Source organism: Tarenaya hassleriana, unplaced genomic scaffold (assembly GCF_000463585.1).
Source record: "Tarenaya hassleriana unplaced genomic scaffold, ASM46358v1 Cleome4, whole genome shotgun sequence".
NCBI lineage: Eukaryota > Viridiplantae > Streptophyta > Magnoliopsida > Brassicales > Cleomaceae > Tarenaya > Tarenaya hassleriana.
Window position 1 is genome coordinate 1,066,000 of NW_010966881.1, and position 17,033 is coordinate 1,083,032.

Here is a 17,033-nt window from a genome sequence, read left to right on the forward strand (position 1 = left end):
TAGGGATCATGTGCTCTAGCCGTAGAAACTTCTGCATTCTGTGATTTTTATGTATCTAAAATTCGAGGTTATCGTTCCTGTTTTTGCGTCATCCACACTGGAATTAACGATCAAACGAACGATTCTATGATACAGAGACCGAGATGGAAAAAATTTGCTCCCCACCATTTATCACAGACAGATTCTGTTCTGTCAGTCTTCACCTCTGCACATATTTGCAAATGATGCAGTTGTCTGAAAGTTTCAGACTGAAACCAATCTTCTTGTGGCACTGCCTTCTTCCATTTCGAGTTTCTTGCTAAATTTGTTCCATAAATGCAGGCGCCCCATATATTTCCGTTGAAAGTCAATGCAAAGTCTTCTATGAATTTGAGCGGGAGGGGATGATTCTTGTCGAATATTAGGACAACGTTGTTCAATTGGTCCAGTTTCTTGACGATGGGGCAAGAGACTGAGCCCCGACCACTTTCCTAAGCCCTTTAAAGCTTTTCAGAACGATCGTGTCCGTGTCGAGGTAAACGCCTCCGTATCTGTACAGAGCTGCGACTCTCGGTAAATTTGACAGATTCTGAGCTAAGGAGATCTTACCAGGAACACGTTTCCCAGTCTCCATCTCTGCGAGCCATGATTCACCAACCGTGTTCTTGAGAAGAAAAGGCAAGTCGGGGGTGATGGCAAGAACTTTATAGCCCTGGTCGTGAAAAGGTCTCAAATTTATGTAGCCCTGAGGAGAATCCATGGTTGCTGATAGGATCATCAAGCATCCAAGGGGATGAGCTTTGAAAACGCTTTCAATGGCTAAGAGTTCTCTCCTGCCGAAGAACTCTGCAGGCGATATCCATGTCATGATGAAGTTGACCTCGCACCCATCACTGATAAACTCTGTAACTCGCCGGTCGAACTTTTCTGGCAAATTGTTTTTCCTGAAAATCTCAATCAACTGAAGCGGTTGCTCGTTCATTGTGATGTTCAGGATACGAGGAGGAAGCTTCACTTGTGTCTGCTGCGTGATCACCTGCCAGCGTTTGCATTTTCCTTCTCTGAACTGAGATGTAAGTATGGAACAACTGTCTTGATTTCTATCTTCACCTCCGAGAAATCTGTCGACTGAATCGATAAATTAAGCACCATAACGATGATAAAGATGAACAAAGTGAAGACAAAACCCGTGAAGAGGGATGATCCCGAGCGGTTTAGCCGCCGGTGATCAAACATGGCAGATATTTTCTTGCTTGTGTCATGATGATCCATGAGAAATAGATTCTCTCTCTCTCTCTGGTTTCTCGAGTTTATCGTTTTGACTAAGAATTAACGATGTGTTTGTGAAAAGTTCCAAAGGCCTTTCAGGGACCGGTGAACATGATGACATAAGCTTTGATGATGTAATGCTATAAAGTTCATGGGGTCCCTAACTTGTCAAATCTTTTATTTATCCATTCGTTTTTTCTCTCTCTCTTTGAATTACGAGTTTCTTTTTCTTTTTTAAACTATTGAGAATACTTAGTTTATATATAAAAATGTTAATTTACATAACATTATTAAAAATTTCTCACATATTTTATGTCAATATAGATGAGAAACCTAACAAAAGAAGAAGAATACAAAACTAACTGTATTGCGTCTATATAATGCAGTTTTATTTATCATTAATTATGAACAGCTACTAAAAAAAAATACAACAGAAAATTGCCAAAATGCTATACCAAAAAAAAAAGGAAAAAAAAAATACAGACACCGCATACGTGTGTGTATAAACAACAACTAGGTACTAACTAGTAGTATTATATATTGTATGGTGCAATGAATCAAAGAGGGGATGAAATCATCTATCTAGGAGCCATATGAGTGATGCTGCCAAAGCTGAAAACAGAGTTGGACGACGACCGGTGGTTATTAGGACCACCGCCACCTGCTTTCCCTTTAGACGACGAACTCTCCTCCTCCTGGGAGCTGCGGGCACGGCGGCGGCCTCTGTAGACGCCGGGCTGGGTCAGTGCGCTCTCGTTTAGGTTAATGTCTTTTCTGGAGAGCATTTCCACCACTTGGTTCATGTTTGGTCTCTTTTGGGCGGCGGCTTGCGTGCAGAAGAGTCCCACTTTTATGAACCTTATCACTTCCTCTTCTGGGCAGTTGCTCATTTCCTCGTCTATCAACTCCCCCATCCTCCCTTCCTCTCTCAGCTTCCACGCCTGAGTGAGAGAGAGAGAGAGTATTAGTCTCCATAAGATGAATGAAATCACTTCCATAATCCGGTGGTATATGACCATATTGTTTCATATAGATATCTACAATGTCAGAATCAGTCCTTAGTTCTCGGTTTTCAGATAAAAGAAAAGTTTAGATAGCATACCCATTCGACGAGAACCAAGAACTCGGCTCCAAAGGCTGCCTTGCTGCTGCTACAACCGCTTATTATCTCGAGGACGAGCACCCCGAAACTATAAACGTCTGCTTTCTTCGTCAACTGTCCTAAACGAGCGTATTCTGGGGCCAGGTATCCCCTGTAATAATCTTAACTCTATCAGTAGCAACATAGCTAGTTAGTTACACCAGAAGAAGGTTTCGTAAGATGATATCCTTACACTGTTCCCGCCACCCGGGTGCTGACATGAGTTACATTGTCTGGGAAAAGCTTTGCCAAACCGAAATCTCCAATCTTGGGAGAAAACTCTCTGTCCAGAAGGATATTACTCGCCTTTATGTCTCGGTGTACAATGTGGGGTTCTGCCTCCTCGTGAAGAAACGCTAGACCCGAAGCCGTGCCTAGACAGATCGCTGCTCTTTTGGACCAATCTAGCGGAATGTATTTGCTCTTCGAACCTAAAACATCCACAAACATTAGAAACCCTAAAACCCGTCTAACAAGAAGAGTTTTGGGTTGTGAATGATTAGATTATAAAGGGTACCGAGCAAGACACTAGAGAGGCTGTTTTTCTCGAGGAATTCATAGACAAGAATCCGTTTGTTCCCTTCAACGCAGCAGCCAATGAGTTCAACAAGGTTCGGGTGATGAATGTTTGATATCATGTCAATCTCGGTCAAGAATTCTCTCGTTCCTTGTTTAGATTCCGCTGAAAGGGATTTAACAGCTACTTGAGTGCCATCCCTCAAGACTCCCTGCGAAATTCAATCGGAATCGAAACCTTCGACAAAAAAAAGGCAATGAATGCGGATGTGAAGATCTTCTTCTCTCACCCTGTAAACAACTCCATAGCCACCTCCTCCGATTCTGTTTGAAGGGTGGAAATCAGCAGTGGCAGATCTTAACGAGTTGTATGAGAACACCCTCACATTGTTGGTGACAATCTCTAAAACCATCCACACAGATGCAAACAACTGAAGCTTGTGAGATCACACAACAAAAACAGGACAAGAAACATAAAAAAAACTTCTTCCAAGACGTCATGAACATGTCAAACGGTCAGCCATGGCTGAATTCTATAGATTTCTTAGCTATTCTTCAGAACCCTAATCCGAGATTTTCCTGAATTCTATATATAATACTGAAAATATCATTTACCAGAGAGAATCCATAAGCATCATTCATCAAATTGAATACCTTGCGCCTCTCTCTGGCCAAGGCCATCACTTCCTTTGCACATGTCAAGAACTCCAAAACAGTTGCAGCGCATTACAAACCCTAGAAAATTCCCCTACCCCACGTGAATTCGATCAGCACCAGAACCCACGAACTCGAACCCAGAAGATAAAATGAGAAAACCCCGAAATTGGGTTGAGAAATTTCGACTGGAAACTGCTGATGAACACAGAAACGCCCAGAATTTAACCTGTCTCCTCGATTTCTTCGTGTCTTAAGTGCCGTCTCCAGAAGGGCAACTCTCAGTCGGATTTTGGAAAGTGGGGAAATTTCCGTAGGGCTCGAAAGAGAAGAAGATAGTGGTTTTGTGGAAAATCAAGCGAAAAACTATTGAGCAAGGAACAACAAATGATGGGTTTCCCTCTACTTTCAGGTAGTTTTCAACTTTTTCGTGAGGTCCCTTCATAAATATTCAAGAACGAACAAAAGCTAAACAAATACCTTAAAGGAGCTCATGAACGGAGAGAGACAGAGAAGGACGTTAAAAGTGTTGGACACTGTGGACGTTTCGGTTCGGTGGTTCTAAGTAAGCCTGCCGAACCGAAAACCTTTTTATTTTTCTCGAATCATACTATTTAAAATTTTTAAATTTTTGAACAGCATATTTTTTATATTTTTATAAAATCGAATTTTTTGAAACAGAACCGAATTTTATAAAATTTTCGAAAAATCATTCTTTTTAAGAAAATCTATTTTTTTTAAATAAAATCTGAAACCGAACAGTATCAAAACTAAACCCGGATCAAACCGAATAATATACGAAATTAATTTAATATAAATTTTAGAATACCGAATAAACTGTTTCAAACCGAACCACTAAAATTTCGAACGGAATCCCGAAACCGTACACTTGGGATATATATTCTTTGGTTAATTAATTTCTCCGAGCAACAAGATTATGGAGTGATCAGCGCAATAATTTTTGAATTAATAGAATCTAATTTTAATTTGTCACCAATAGTTATGTATATGATTGATACAACAAACGAACCAGCTGCCGCCTTTCGATGTGTGATAATAATCCAGAAAAATACGCTGATTTTCTTATTTATATATATATATCAGATTTTTTTTTCTAATTTAAGTTTACTAGTTAGGTGAAATGTTAACATTAAGCTCGCTGTCAATTGTCAAACCACACGATCCCTTAACTGTCCAAATTCCCTGCTCCGTTCAAATTACTGTGCAGTATTTTGACCTTATTATTATTATGGAAAATATCATATTAATATACGATAAAAAAAATCCTAAATAAATATGAATTTTAAAATTCTCAAATAAATATATAAATTTATAAAAAATTTAAATAAATATATGAATTTAAATTTTTTAAATAAATAACTCTTTCTAACACCTATATTAAATCTTGAACTTTTTAAAAATAATAAAAATAAATCATTAACTTTTATATGATTTTTAAAAAGCGTCACAAAATTAAACCATAAAATTTTAAATGAGTCTTACATACCACCATAATATGGTAGTTTTTAAAAACTATTTAAAAGTTCAAGTTTTAATGAAGAAATTAAAAAAATGTGTATTTTTTTTAAATTTTAATATTTATGTATTTATTTAGATTTTTTTTTATAAGTTCGTGTGTAAGAAAAGTTAACACGCGGTTATTATTATTATTATTATTATTATTATTGTTATTATTATTATTATTATTACCACGGCCAAAGCTAAACAATGTGAAGCGTATTTATATAATTATGATATATTACTGAAACAAAATAAAGATAATCAAAGTTGACATTACAAATTATATTCCACTTCGAGTCCACATAGAAATGAGGCGTTTGAAGCACAAATTTGGAAATGGGAGGAGGCGTTTCCACATGAATTGTGAGACAAGACTCAGGTTTCTTGTTTGCCCTAACCATTGAAAAAGCTTTGCCACTGTCACCCTCCGACTTGTACCGCAAGTAAAGAAACAAACACAAATCTCACACAAGGATTTGTTCTATCATCAAAGAAACACGATATATATCCTAAGGTTCATTTTATATCCTGCTGAGACTATATAATATACAGTCAGGTTCATTAGTGATATATAATAATATGGGCATAACGGACAATTGGAAATGATTATAGATATAATAAGCTCCCATCAATACTTTAAATAAACATTTTATTTCACCAACACCCATTCACTTGGGAAATAGTCATATTCCATCATATGATTACTTGAGGTTTTTCTTTTAGCCACAATATTGTCAAGGCCAATACCTAAATCATAGGATGATGAACTCAGCGATCAATTCCAGACATACCCACAAACAAAAAATAATGAAATCTTCTCACCATTCATCCATTGATCTTGCCTACTCTGTGAGGAGGCCACACTACGTGAGTGACCCTTCCTTGAATTAAACCCAATGGAATCTGCCAACAATTTTTATGGAATATCAAAACAATGTTTTCAAACTCGGACAAAGCCTTAATCTTACTACTAACTATGATTCTCTGTCCTTTTTTTTTTTTCATTTTCTTGAATTATGAATCAAAACTATAATATGAAACCGCATCTATTCTAGTGGGTGTAATATGCAGAAAACCTATAGCATAAGCATACTTACGGGGCCAAAGGCCTTAGAGTCAAAGCTTGAAGCATGGTTATCTCCCTCTACCCAACAATGCCCTTCCGGGATTTTGATCACATCCTGCGAAGTCCCGATCCATTCGCCGGGCAATCCAACAATCCTCTTTATATGTCTTTCCCCGAAATGAGTCGGAGAGCTGCCACAAGATTGCAGCTACCGTTAGATGAAACCCGTTGAATTTTCTGAACTTCTCATCATCTCAGCAAATTTAAATATATCAAGAATTTCCATCAGAATACCACCAAACATGTATTCAATTGGATTATCTCCTAGGGGATTTGATGTATGTGAGCATAATTATCTTTTATAGTCAAAGAACCAGTTGGAAATCCCAATTGAACTATGGATAAAGTAAGATGCATGCACACTAGCAAAAGTTAAGCATTTTACTGATAGATTTGTCTTAACCTTCATCCATGATATATGCAAGACTATCAGCTCGTAAAATCCATACTAGAGTTGCCTCTGAACGAAATTATAGGGGGAGCTTACCAGAACACTACCACATCACCACGTGCAAACTTGTAATTTGTAAGGCAAAATTTTTCCACAAGAACATAATCATCTGCACCGACCAGTAGAATTGTTAAGAAAGAAACACTGACCAACAGTAGCAGGAACTACTTTCTATCATTCTCGACTAACATATTACCTATACGAGAATTTCTCTGGGGATTGAATGTTGGAGACATGGATTCTCCTCTCACTGGAACAACGCTACAGCATCTATCTGAAATCGTCAACCCTATAATCCCTCCAGTAAATGACTTCTTTGCTACATCCCATAAAAAATTCCGTGTTCCCATGTCTGAAACCGTTAGCTATAGATTCATCTGCACCAAAACCACAAGGCTGCAATACATCACAATGCCATTCACATATATGCCGCTGTAAGCAACTGGATAGTGCAAAAACGCAGTGACAACAACCCTCAAGTAATCTGCAGCAAGTTGTGCTGGAAGTTGATGTTTATATGTAGAGGACCTTTAATTTGATTCATAACTTTTCATTCATGTCAATAGCAAGCAAACCCTACAAACCCATCAAAGTTATTTCACCAATAAACTCTCTGGTCATCCAAAAAAATTTTCTGCTGAGCAAGCATGAAGACGTTGATATATTGCAACCAATAACATTTATATAGAAGTTGCTCAATACACAATTTCTAGCCAAAATCTCCATCCGAAGATAAGAAACCTCACAGGAAGCTGAGGTTCTTCAGTTTGTGTAAGAGCAAGACAACCAATAAAAGTCACGAATAGTATAGAATCCGACAATTGGTCCGAGACCAAAGTTCCCTTCATGTTTCTCCTCGGATACGAAAAGCGCCATGAAGAACACCACTCCGAAACATGATTCGACTCTCTTCACGATAAAACAGCAGTAGGATTACTAATTCGCGCATACAGACACAAAAACACGGAACGAGAATCTCCGGCCAAAATGCAAACCCAAAAACCTAGATCCATTTTATACCTCATTATACAATTCGGAGCAGGAAAATCACCTGAAAGACAAACTACGAGATGAAATCCAGTAAACAAAAACGCCTGCTGAATCTTTTCTCGATGCTGAATCTCTGATCAAGTAAATCAGAATCCTAGATGACGAAACCCTACACAGAATCCCCAGCAGATTACAGAAGAACCCTACGCAGCTCCGCCGTTAGTGGAGCTGCGTTGCCACCGGTAGACTTGAAAGATTTAAAGATTATTGGATGAACTAAAAATTTATGGGGTGTATTTAGACAAGATCAAAATTTATTGGGTCTTTCCGCAGATTACCTAAAGATCAATTAGGGCTCCATCAGGGGCGACACCCTGAAATAATTTTTCCATTAGTGGGCCATAGGCCCAATTATTAGGCACCACTATTTTGGATATTGGGCCTTTGGGGTTTTAACCATGATCTGATTTGAAGGCCCATACAAGAAATGGCTCAACTGATTTCAAGGCCCGTAATCGAAAAGCCCAAAGGTTTTTCTCCCGTTCACTCCTCGCCGGTAAGAAATTAGAATTCTTCATCGGCTGTGAAAAATTCACCTGGCATTTGTCATTTCTCACCTTTTCATGTTTAAATAAGTTAGGGCAAAGCAGCTTGTTTAGGTTGAAAATCGCCCAAGGAAGACGAAGAGAAGACGATCTTCTTCTTTCTCTCTTCTCTCTGCCGTCTCCGATCGTTCGAAAGCCCCCTAGGTTCCGTCAGATCCGGTATTGGTTCTTTTTTGTTTCTGATTTTGGTAGGGGAGGAGTAGAGATTTTGCTAATGGCACTTTCGGCTTCCGATTTACCGGCGATGTACTCGCTATTGGCGAATTCCATGAGCGGAGACGAGGGCGTCCGGCGACCGGCTGAGGCGGCGCTGTCTCAGTCGGAGAGCAGACCTGGATTCTGTTCTTGCCTGATGGTGCGTTTTCTTTGTCTCGTTCTTAGGTGCTTGCCGTTTCTTGTGTATTGTCGGCTGATTTTACATTCTCCTTTAGGAAGTTATTACTTCAAAGGATTTGGTGTCTCACGTTGATGTTAGATTGATGGCCTCGGTATATCTCAAGAACAGTATCAATCGGTATTGGAGGAGCAGACGCAACTCGCCGTAAGTTCATCGTCTTTAGATTTCATTGTTGAAAATAACTGTAGCCGAAAGGCCATCAATATTCTTAACTTGTCAAATCTGTCGAATAGGGTTGATTATGGTCGGAACTAGTCAATCATTGTTGCCTGACTTCTGCCACCGTTCGCTCTGTCTACAGAATCGATCATTTTACTTTTATGATGCGGATAGCTTTTTGACTCTTTAGAGTTTTAAATGATACGGATCTGAGGTGTCTGGGTTGGCATTTTTTTCAGAGGTATAAGCAATGAGGAAAAACTGTACCTGAGGCAAAAATTGTTGTCTCACTTGAGAGAAGAGAACTACCAGGTACAGTAATAGCTTGCTTTGGTTGTTAGCACTTTTCTCCCCTCTTTTGTGTAGCCCCACCGAAACTTGCATCTCACTAATATAAATTGTTATATTTAATGTATACCACAGATATGTAGACTTCTCGCATCAATTTACTTCCCAAATGGTTTTCATTGACAGGTTAACTTAATGCTTTTCATACGTGTTTTAATGGCAGATAGCTGAATTGCTGGCTGTTCTCGTTTCAAAGATTGCCCGTATCGATTATCCTAGGGAATGGTATGCTCTATTTTCACCTGATATTTTACCCTATCTTGACATTTGTACAATGCCAATGTTTTTCTTTGGAATGTCAAGTCTGCGTCGGTTAATAAATAATTAGATGCACTAATTTTTGTGTTCGAATGTTGTCAGGCCTGAACTTTTTTCTGTATTAGCACAACAGCTTCAATCAGCAGATGTTCTAACTTCTCATAGGATCTTTATGATTCTCTTCCGGTCCTTGAAAGAATTGTCTACTAAGCGTCTTACGGCAGATCAAAGAAACTTTGCTGAGGTATTCTTGCTGCTACACTATCCGTGGCTCTATTTCTTGTTATTATCTTGCTTGTAATTGTTTTCAGGTGTGTTGCTATAATACTTGGATAGTTTCTTTAATTAACATTGCACTCATGTTAAACATTGTTGGCAGATCTCGTCGAAATTCTTTGACTTTTGTTGGCACCTCTGGCAAACTGATGTCCAGACAATACTTCATGGCTTCTCAACAATGACCCAGAGCTGTGATTCAAATGGCGGCAGGCAACATCATGATGAACTTTTTCTGACATGTGAGAGGTGGTTTTTATGCTTGAAAATAGTGCGCCAGCTCATAATTTCAGGTTTTCAAAGCGATGCCAAATGCATACAGGTAGCTTTCATATCCCTTCCCACAACTTTTCCTCTCATTATCTCATTTGCTGTCTGATTCATCTTAGTTACTTTTTTGTTGCTGAATATATATTCATTACCTTGTTCTCACTCTCAAGTGTTTTTCCCTAAGTTTAGCTGGAATGATATCTTGAATAGAGTTACTCATACATTGATGTCTTTTCAGGAGATCCAACCGGTCAAAGAAGTTTCTCCTGTGCTCTTGAAGGCAGTTCAGTCGTTTCTTCCATATTGTGAGTTCTTTTTGCTTTTGAATCACTTTTCTGCTTATAGCTAAAGTACTTCGGACAGCTGAAGACAAGCATTGTTAGCATTTTCCTTCCCCTTCAAACTTTTAGTCCTGTAGGACTTTATATCGCTTAACTTTTTTTATGTTTCTCCACGCAGATTCATCATTCCAGAATCAGGATCCTAAATTCTGGGAGTTTATGAAAAAGTCATGTATCAAGCTGATGAAAGTTCTAATAGCTATTCAAAACAGACATCCTTATTCATTTGGAGATAAACCTGTTCTTTCTGAAGTCATGGATTTCTGCTTAAATAAGATAACAGACCCTGAGCCAGGGGTGTTGTCGTTTGAAGAATTTTTGATACAGTGTATGGTAATGGTGAAATGTGTGCTCGAGTGTAAAGAATATAAGCCAAGTATAATGGGTCGTGTGATGGATGAAACTGGAGTTACACATGAACAGATGAAGAAGAATGCTTCGACCAGAGTCGGCTGCATTTTAATTTCACTTTTACCTAGAGAAAGGATTGTTCTTTTGTGCAACATTCTGGTAAGAAGGTAATACTCTTAGCCTTTGACAAGAGATGTGAAATCTAAGGTTTTCTTTTACTCCCTTGCTTGGTGAGCCTGTAAAGATGAGCCTGTTTTCCAAGTTGTGAATTGATTAATGTGTATATATTTGAGCCTTTAGGTTATTCACGTGAAAGGTGATATACATGGCAATAAGGACTTCAAATGTCAGACCTTAATGCATAATTACAAAGAAGTTATGAGCTAGGGTAGAAATAGTATCTTCCTGTTGCTGTACAAATACCGGGGTCTCAGTTCTCTCGGTTTTTCCATTTTAGAATTGCCTCTATCTCATTGCTGTAGGGTGAAAGACATGTATTTGTCCATCAATATAAGTTGAAGTCCAGGAGGAGTTGATAGCAATGTTATAGGGCATCATATAATTTTGGTTTAACTATATTTCTTGGGTAGGATTGTTTGGTTTGGGTGTAAAGCATGGTAGGATCGGATGCAATCTCGCTTACATGCCATAAAGCATGGTAGGGTGAAAGACATGTATATGCCTGGGAAAGTATTTTACTGAAACTTTTTCATCAAAATCTCATTAGGTACTTTGTCCTAACATCAAGTGACCTGGAGGAGTGGTACCAGAATCCTGAGTCCTTCCATCACGAGCAGGACATGATTCAATGGACAGAGAAACTGAGGCCTTGTGCTGAAGCTCTATATATGGTTTTGTTTGAGAAATATAGCCAAGTAAGTGGCAAGTAGTATTGAACTTTTAATCTTGTTTTGAAATCTAAAATATACACATACTGATGCGAATTGATGTTCAAATTTCGTCTTCATTGTTGTGAATAGCTGTTAGGCCCTGTTGTAGTGTCAATCCTTCAAGAGTCAATGAATAGTTGCCCCCCTACTGTGACAGAAATAACGCCTGCATTACTACTCAAAGATGCTGCCTATGCTGCTGCTGCCTATGTCTACTATGAGTTGTCAAATTATCTTAATTTCAGAGATTGGTATGTTCATGATCTGCTATGCCATGTGGATGTTTTGCTTCATTTCCGTGGAATAATGCTGTGCGATTCATAATTGAATGGACTATGTTCCACCGTCGTATTAACGGTCAACGTATAATGACTATGACAATGACTTAAGAGTTTGTTGGTTGGCCATGTAGTCATGGCTTTAATGGTTAACTGACTATCTTTCTTCTTTCTTGAAATTTTGCTCCAGGTTTAACAGTGCTCTATCCCTTGAACTCTCAAATGACCATCCAAATAGACGTATCATCCACCGAAAAGTTGCCCTCATATTGGGACACTGGGTTTCTGAGGTATTGATTTTCTTCGGATATACCATCTCTGTTTCTTATCTTGACAAGTCGGGAATATATTTCAAGGACATCTCATTTTTTTCTTATCTGAATGAATGATTGGGACAAATACTGGGAACTCTAATGCATATTTTCTCATGATATTGACTATTGAGTCGGTGTGGCCTGTGGGGTGATCATTCAAAAGCAGAATTTGCTTGTTTTGTTCTGTCTGGAAGTAGACCCTACTAGAGTTTGTTGCTTTCTTATTCTGTGTCCTCTCCCCTCTCCACAGTTGATACTAGAACAAGATTGTGTGCTAATTGTGGTTGTGTGATGATCGCAATCTTTCAGATCAAAGATGACACAAAAAGATCAGTCTATTGTTCTTTGATAAGATTGTTGCAAGACAATGACCTGGCTGTTAAGGTTTGCTCATTCTGTCCATCTTTCTTTTTCTTCTTATTTTTGCTCTTCCGCCTTCATCTTCCTTTCCTGTATAAACTAACTTGCCCATTTATTCCTTTTTCTGTCCTGCATCTGAAATTGTTTATCTACTGATGTAGCTGGCAGCTAGTAGGTCCTTGTGTTTACACGTTGAAGATTCCAACTTCTCAGAGGGGGATTTTTCTGATCTTCTTCCAGTCTGTTGGGAGTCATGCTTTCATCTGGTGGAGGAAGTTCAAGAGTTTGATTCAAAGGTAAAGATGCGGCCAAGCCACCACAATTTCATTGTGGTGTTAGGCGCCTAGATTCTTGCCGAAACTGTGTGGGTTCCTTCTATGGCTCTCTATCTCGACCCTCTGTTATCATTTTCTGTATGATTAACTTCTTCTGTTTCTCCAGGTCCAAGTTCTGAATTTGATATCTACTCTTATCGAGCATGTCAATGAAGTCAGTCCATATGCACACAAATTGGTGCAGTTCTTCCAGAAGGTGTTTGATCGTTATCTCTGTATTTCTTGTTTACTAAGCTTTCTTGATGCAACAAGCAGAGAAACTTGTGCATATGCTGAAGTAGCTTAGGTATATCTTATTATAGACACCCTTGGTTTAAGAACAGGTTTGGGAGGAATCCTCTGGCGAAAGCCTTCTACAGATTCAGCTTCTTATTGCACTGCGGAATTTTGTGGTTGCACTTGGTTATCAGTCTCCCTGTTGCTACAGCCTGCTGCTCCCTATTCTGCATAAGGGCATTGACGTAAATAGCCCAGACGAGCTCAACCTTCTTGAGGATAGCATGGCAGTAAGTTTCCGCATGTCAAGTTTGTATTTTTCTTTTATGCTGAAATTTAATGTCAAAATGACACCGTACTATGTGTGCAGTTATGGGAAGCCACACTTTCTTATGCTCCTATGATGGTGCCCCAACTATTAGCATGCTTTCCTTATATGGTGGATATTATTGAAAGGAGTTTTGATCATTTGCAGGTTAGTCCTTTTTGGTTGTCAAGGAGGTGACCCTTTTTTTTATCATTGTATTTGTTATATACAGTTATTCTTACTAGAACATTCTGAGCTATTTCTTATAAGACATTTTCCTGTGGGCTGTGCTATGATACTTACTGGAAATTTTGACTAACGCATCACTTCTTTCTAATCATAATCAAAAGTAGGTTGCTGTCAGTATCATGGAGTCCTACATTATATTGGGTGGAGGAGAATTTCTAAATATGCATGCTTCCAGTGTTGCGAAGATTCTTGATCTTATAGTTGGAAATGTAAATGACAAGGGATTGCTCTCGGTTTTGCCAGTGATCGATATTTTAGTACAGGTTCGTATGTTTTCTCATTTGTCGAAACTTGTGTAATTCATACAAGTTAACAAATTTTCATGGCCCTCGTGTACACCAGGGTCCAGTCTTAGTATGAAATATTTCAAAGAAGTTACTCTGTTCCTACAACTTAATGTAACCCTGTGAATTGAACCCTTAAGGGCCAACCCAGTTCGAGTCCCCACCTGGTGGGGTACTGGGGAAAGGAATTGAACCCTTCTCCGTTCATATTTGTTTCCGCATTTCTTTGATCTAAAATGATTATTCTTTCACAATGCTTTTTGTAGACATTTGTTACTGATTTAATGGTCTTGTGTTTTCACATGACTATATGACTCCTAAAATTGTATTTTGACTGAGTTCTAAGCACTGTTGATGCTCCTTGTATATAGCATAATATAGCTTGAGATTTTCTTATAATTATTGTGATCTTCACTCGAATGAAAATTTTGTTTGTCATGATTGACATATGAAATCATGTCCAAGTTTTGACTTGTTTGTTTGTTTCACAGTGCTTTCCTGTGGATGTCCCCCCTCTCATCAGTAGCTGCTTACAGGTGAGTTTTCATTGGAAAGCAGTTCTATACAATGCCATGTTCTTAAACACCTAACATGTTTCATTTGTATGTCACCCTCAGAAACTTGTAATTATTTGCTTGAGTGGAGGAGATGACCGAGATCCTTCGAAGACTGCAGTGAAAGCATCCTCAGCGGCTATCCTAGCGAGGATTCTGATAATGAATACCAGTTACCTGGCCCAGTTAACATCTGAGCCATCTCTTTCAGTGTTACTCCAGCAGGCAGGGGTGCCCATTGAAGAAAATATACTCCTTTGCCTCGTTGATATTTGGCTTGATAAGGTTGGTGGAGATTGTACTTTCACCAGAAACTGCAGTGTCTTTTTATGTACTTATCTGGTTTTTGGAAGCTTTCAATTGTTGAATGGCTAAGTTTCTTGGGCTAATCTGTTTTTCTTCAATGGATTCCATAGCAGTAGCATATCATTAAGCATTTATACATGTCCTCATTAGTTTATAATTGACTGCTTTGCACTCATTTGTTACATTTTTTGTGTTCATGTACAGGTAGATCATGTGTCTCCCATGCAGAAAAAGACATTTGGCTTGGCCCTTTCGGTGATCCTTACACTAAGAATGCCTCAAGTCCTTGATAAGCTTGATCAGATACTAAGGTATGCTTCACCTGATCGGATATTTGTTATGATATGTGGTGTCTGTTCTGTTCTTTGCAAATATAAATGATCCTATTTCTGGGAATAGTGTGTGCACCAGTGTGATCTTGGGAGGGAACGATGATTTAACAGAAGACGCAAGGTTAGGCCAATGGTTGATTTTTCTTTTATTCTTATTTGATATTTTACAACATTACATACGTTTCCATATCTCAACATATAATGACATGAGCTCAAGCAGGTCCCAAGGAGAGGAGACCCTGCCGAGCAAAGAGTTAAGGATGAGACAGGTGAACATAAAAACTCCTATCTGTAAATTAATAAATCCTACGGACAAAAAACGGATTTTCTTAACAAAAATCTTGTTTTTGGTTTCCTTCTACAGATCAAAGTGTCCGATCCAATTAACCAAATGTCGCTGGAAAATTCAGTGCGTGAGAATCTTCAAACTTGTTCTGCACTTCATGGGGAGGCCTTCAATTCCACCATCAATAGGATGCATCCCTCAGCACTTGCACAAGTGAAGCAAGCTCTAAAGTTGCCATGAGGGGGGAATTGTATTGTGTCTTTGTCTCTTCTTTTCTCTCTGTTCACCTTCCTCGGTTTGAAGGCAGTAAACAGGTGAGTTTGGTAAATCTTTCCTTTCTGTTGCATAAAATCCGGTGGGTGTTCTTCCTTATACGTTCTCATTTACACAGATACACACCTGCATCTGTGTGCAGTAATTGCACATATCCAGTTGAATTCATGCATAGAAATACACATGCGTATGTTTCATGATTCTGTGACAATTAGATACATGTGCATGACTACAGCTGTGGACACAGAACATACGTTGACTATCATATTCTCGTATAAATATGTTTGCATATTAGTAAAAACTTGTGTACCATATACATGTGGTATGGCCATCTGTGGATTGGTCAAAATATTCGGAATTTCATATATATATATATATATATATATATATTGATGGGGATGGATGTATAACGTGGGATGCATGTATGCCTTCATGCGAAATTCTCTGTGCAGGTGATAGAACACTGGATTTTGTGTGAAAGATGCGTTTTCTTTTGGTGAGTGCTCTGTTTTCTCAAGTGGCGGCCACAGCTTCTTTTTTGATTGGTGGAGGAACTCTGTACATAACTTCGTGGGGAGGTACTAAACTACTGCATCTCTCTCTGCCCCGGCTTTTTTTTTTTTTTACTCAGTGGCAAAAAAGGGCGTCTTTGTAAGTTTTCCATCCAAAATGATGAGAGAAATATAATGAAAGAAAAAAGAAGGGAAATATAGAACATCCCCCCATGCAAAGTGAAGCTTTTTTTTTTTTTGTTGTTGCTGAAAAATGCATTCCATGCCATTGATTGTTAAATTGAACCGATTTGTTCATTGATTGGGTAGAGAGTGTTGAGGAGGATTTGTCCTCGAGATTGTGGTTTATGTAAAACTTTATGCGAAAATTGCTTGAAAAAGTTTATCAATTTCGGTAGAACAATAAAATTTAAGTGACCAACTTATTTCAATGTTAATTTTAATGTTTTATGATTCGAGTTTTTATTTTACAATTGGAAGTCTGGTCGGAAGCAGTCGTTGATAAACGTGTCCGATTTTTGATATAGGTACTTCAATATATTATATACATACACCCAAAAAAGTTATCGTTTTTTAACCCTCCCGGGAAGTGTATTCGCACAAACTTTTGTGTTGAAAAGGTGGTGAATATTTAGATGAGACCTAATCTAAATATATTGTATCATAACTAAAATTGATTACACAAACAATATTTTTTTGTAAAAATGGTTCACATCTCCATACGAGATTTAATAAATACTTCATAGTTTCGTTGTATAATTAAGTTTCGAAAGTTTTTTTGTTGTCCCCAAAGGTCAATTTAATTACTGTATCTATCTGTAGTTTAACGGTTATAAGAAGAGGCAAAATAACACGGGAAAAAAAGGGAAAAAAATTCGCTCACGC

The 17,033-nt window shown here is 38.3% G+C and overlaps 3 protein-coding genes and 1 pseudogene across 11 annotated transcripts; 1 reads left to right on the plus strand and 3 right to left on the minus strand.

Moving 5' to 3' along the window:
* Nucleotides 1–110: 110 nt before the first annotated feature.
* On the minus strand, nt 111–1,373 carry LOC104824515 (annotated as a pseudogene).
* Nucleotides 1,374–1,594: 221 nt separating this feature from the next.
* On the minus strand, nt 1,595–4,091 carry LOC104823288 (putative serine/threonine-protein kinase). Of its 6 annotated transcripts, none has more exons than XM_010554792.2 (7): nt 3,789–4,091; nt 3,521–3,640; nt 3,196–3,336; nt 2,907–3,117; nt 2,583–2,820; nt 2,351–2,501; nt 1,595–2,189 (listed from the first exon to the last, which is right to left on the minus strand). In XM_010554792.2, exons 2-7 carry the CDS (start codon nt 3,584–3,586, stop codon nt 1,827–1,829), a joined length of 1,170 nt encoding a protein of 389 aa, XP_010553094.1. In that variant the 5' UTR covers nt 3,587–3,640; nt 3,789–4,091; the 3' UTR covers nt 1,595–1,826. The 6 variants fall into 6 exon arrangements, with proteins under 6 accessions (XP_010553094.1, XP_010553095.1, XP_010553093.1 ...); XM_010554793.2 differs by having other exon boundaries at nt 3,196–3,308; nt 3,560–3,653; XM_010554791.2 differs by having other exon boundaries at nt 3,521–3,653.
* Nucleotides 4,092–5,320: 1,229 nt separating this feature from the next.
* Nucleotides 5,321–7,928, minus strand: LOC104823289 (mitochondrial inner membrane protease subunit 2). Of its 4 annotated transcripts, none has more exons than XM_010554800.1 (6): nt 7,709–7,928; nt 6,854–7,034; nt 6,694–6,766; nt 6,178–6,337; nt 5,903–5,983; nt 5,321–5,511 (listed from the first exon to the last, which is right to left on the minus strand). In XM_010554800.1, the coding sequence occupies exons 2-5, from the start codon at nt 7,005–7,007 to the stop codon at nt 5,906–5,908; spliced, it is 465 nt and encodes a 154-aa protein (XP_010553102.1). In that variant the 5' UTR covers nt 7,008–7,034; nt 7,709–7,928; the 3' UTR covers nt 5,321–5,511; nt 5,903–5,905. The 4 variants fall into 4 exon arrangements, with proteins under 4 accessions (XP_010553102.1, XP_010553101.1, XP_010553100.1 ...); XM_010554799.1 differs by having other exon boundaries at nt 5,323–5,473; XM_010554798.1 differs by lacking the exon at nt 5,321–5,511 and having other exon boundaries at nt 5,711–5,983.
* A 321-nt stretch (nt 7,929–8,249) lies between these two features.
* LOC104823290 (importin-11) lies at nt 8,250–16,537 on the plus strand. The gene is made up of 24 exons (XM_010554802.2): nt 8,250–8,607; nt 8,684–8,793; nt 9,048–9,120; nt 9,320–9,381; nt 9,517–9,658; nt 9,794–10,012; nt 10,199–10,265; nt 10,420–10,819; nt 11,380–11,527; nt 11,633–11,793; nt 12,011–12,110; nt 12,444–12,518; nt 12,656–12,790; nt 12,936–13,025; nt 13,153–13,335; nt 13,416–13,520; nt 13,706–13,864; nt 14,377–14,421; nt 14,503–14,724; nt 14,950–15,056; nt 15,145–15,198; nt 15,298–15,346; nt 15,442–15,677; nt 16,089–16,537. The coding sequence occupies exons 1-23, from the start codon at nt 8,467–8,469 to the stop codon at nt 15,601–15,603; spliced, it is 3,009 nt and encodes a 1,002-aa protein (XP_010553104.1). The 5' UTR covers nt 8,250–8,466; the 3' UTR covers nt 15,604–15,677; nt 16,089–16,537.
* The last annotated feature ends 496 nt before the right edge of the window (nt 16,538–17,033 follow it).

What these genes read in the sequence shown, in the direction of transcription:
- LOC104823288 (XM_010554792.2), bottom strand. Translation starts at nt 3,586, where the DNA reads ATGGCCTTGGCCAGAGAGAGGCGCAAGGTATTCAATTTGATGAATGAT. An exon ending in CCTCTCTAGTGTCTTGCTCG is followed by an intron (nt 2,821 to 2,906) that starts GTACCCTTTATA and finishes TGGATGTTTTAG; the next exon opens with GTTCGAAGAGCAAATACATT. An exon ending in ACCCGGGTGGCGGGAACAGT is followed by an intron (nt 2,502 to 2,582) that starts GTAAGGATATCA and finishes AGATTATTACAG; the next exon opens with GGGATACCTGGCCCCAGAAT.
- LOC104823289 (XM_010554800.1), bottom strand. Translation starts at nt 7,007, where the DNA reads ATGGGAACACGGAATTTTTTATGGGATGTAGCAAAGAAGTCATTTACT. An exon ending in CCAGAGAAATTCTCGTATAG is followed by an intron (nt 6,767 to 6,853) that starts GTAATATGTTAG and finishes TGGTCGGTGCAG; the next exon opens with ATGATTATGTTCTTGTGGAA. An exon ending in ACTCTAAGGCCTTTGGCCCC is followed by an intron (nt 5,984 to 6,177) that starts GTAAGTATGCTT and finishes AATTGTTGGCAG; the next exon opens with ATTCCATTGGGTTTAATTCA.
- LOC104823290 (XM_010554802.2), top strand. Translation starts at nt 8,467, where the DNA reads ATGGCACTTTCGGCTTCCGATTTACCGGCGATGTACTCGCTATTGGCG. An exon ending in GGAGTTTTGATCATTTGCAG is followed by an intron (nt 13,521 to 13,705) that starts GTTAGTCCTTTT and finishes AATCAAAAGTAG; the next exon opens with GTTGCTGTCAGTATCATGGA. An exon ending in AAGCTTGATCAGATACTAAG is followed by an intron (nt 15,057 to 15,144) that starts GTATGCTTCACC and finishes TTCTGGGAATAG; the next exon opens with TGTGTGCACCAGTGTGATCT.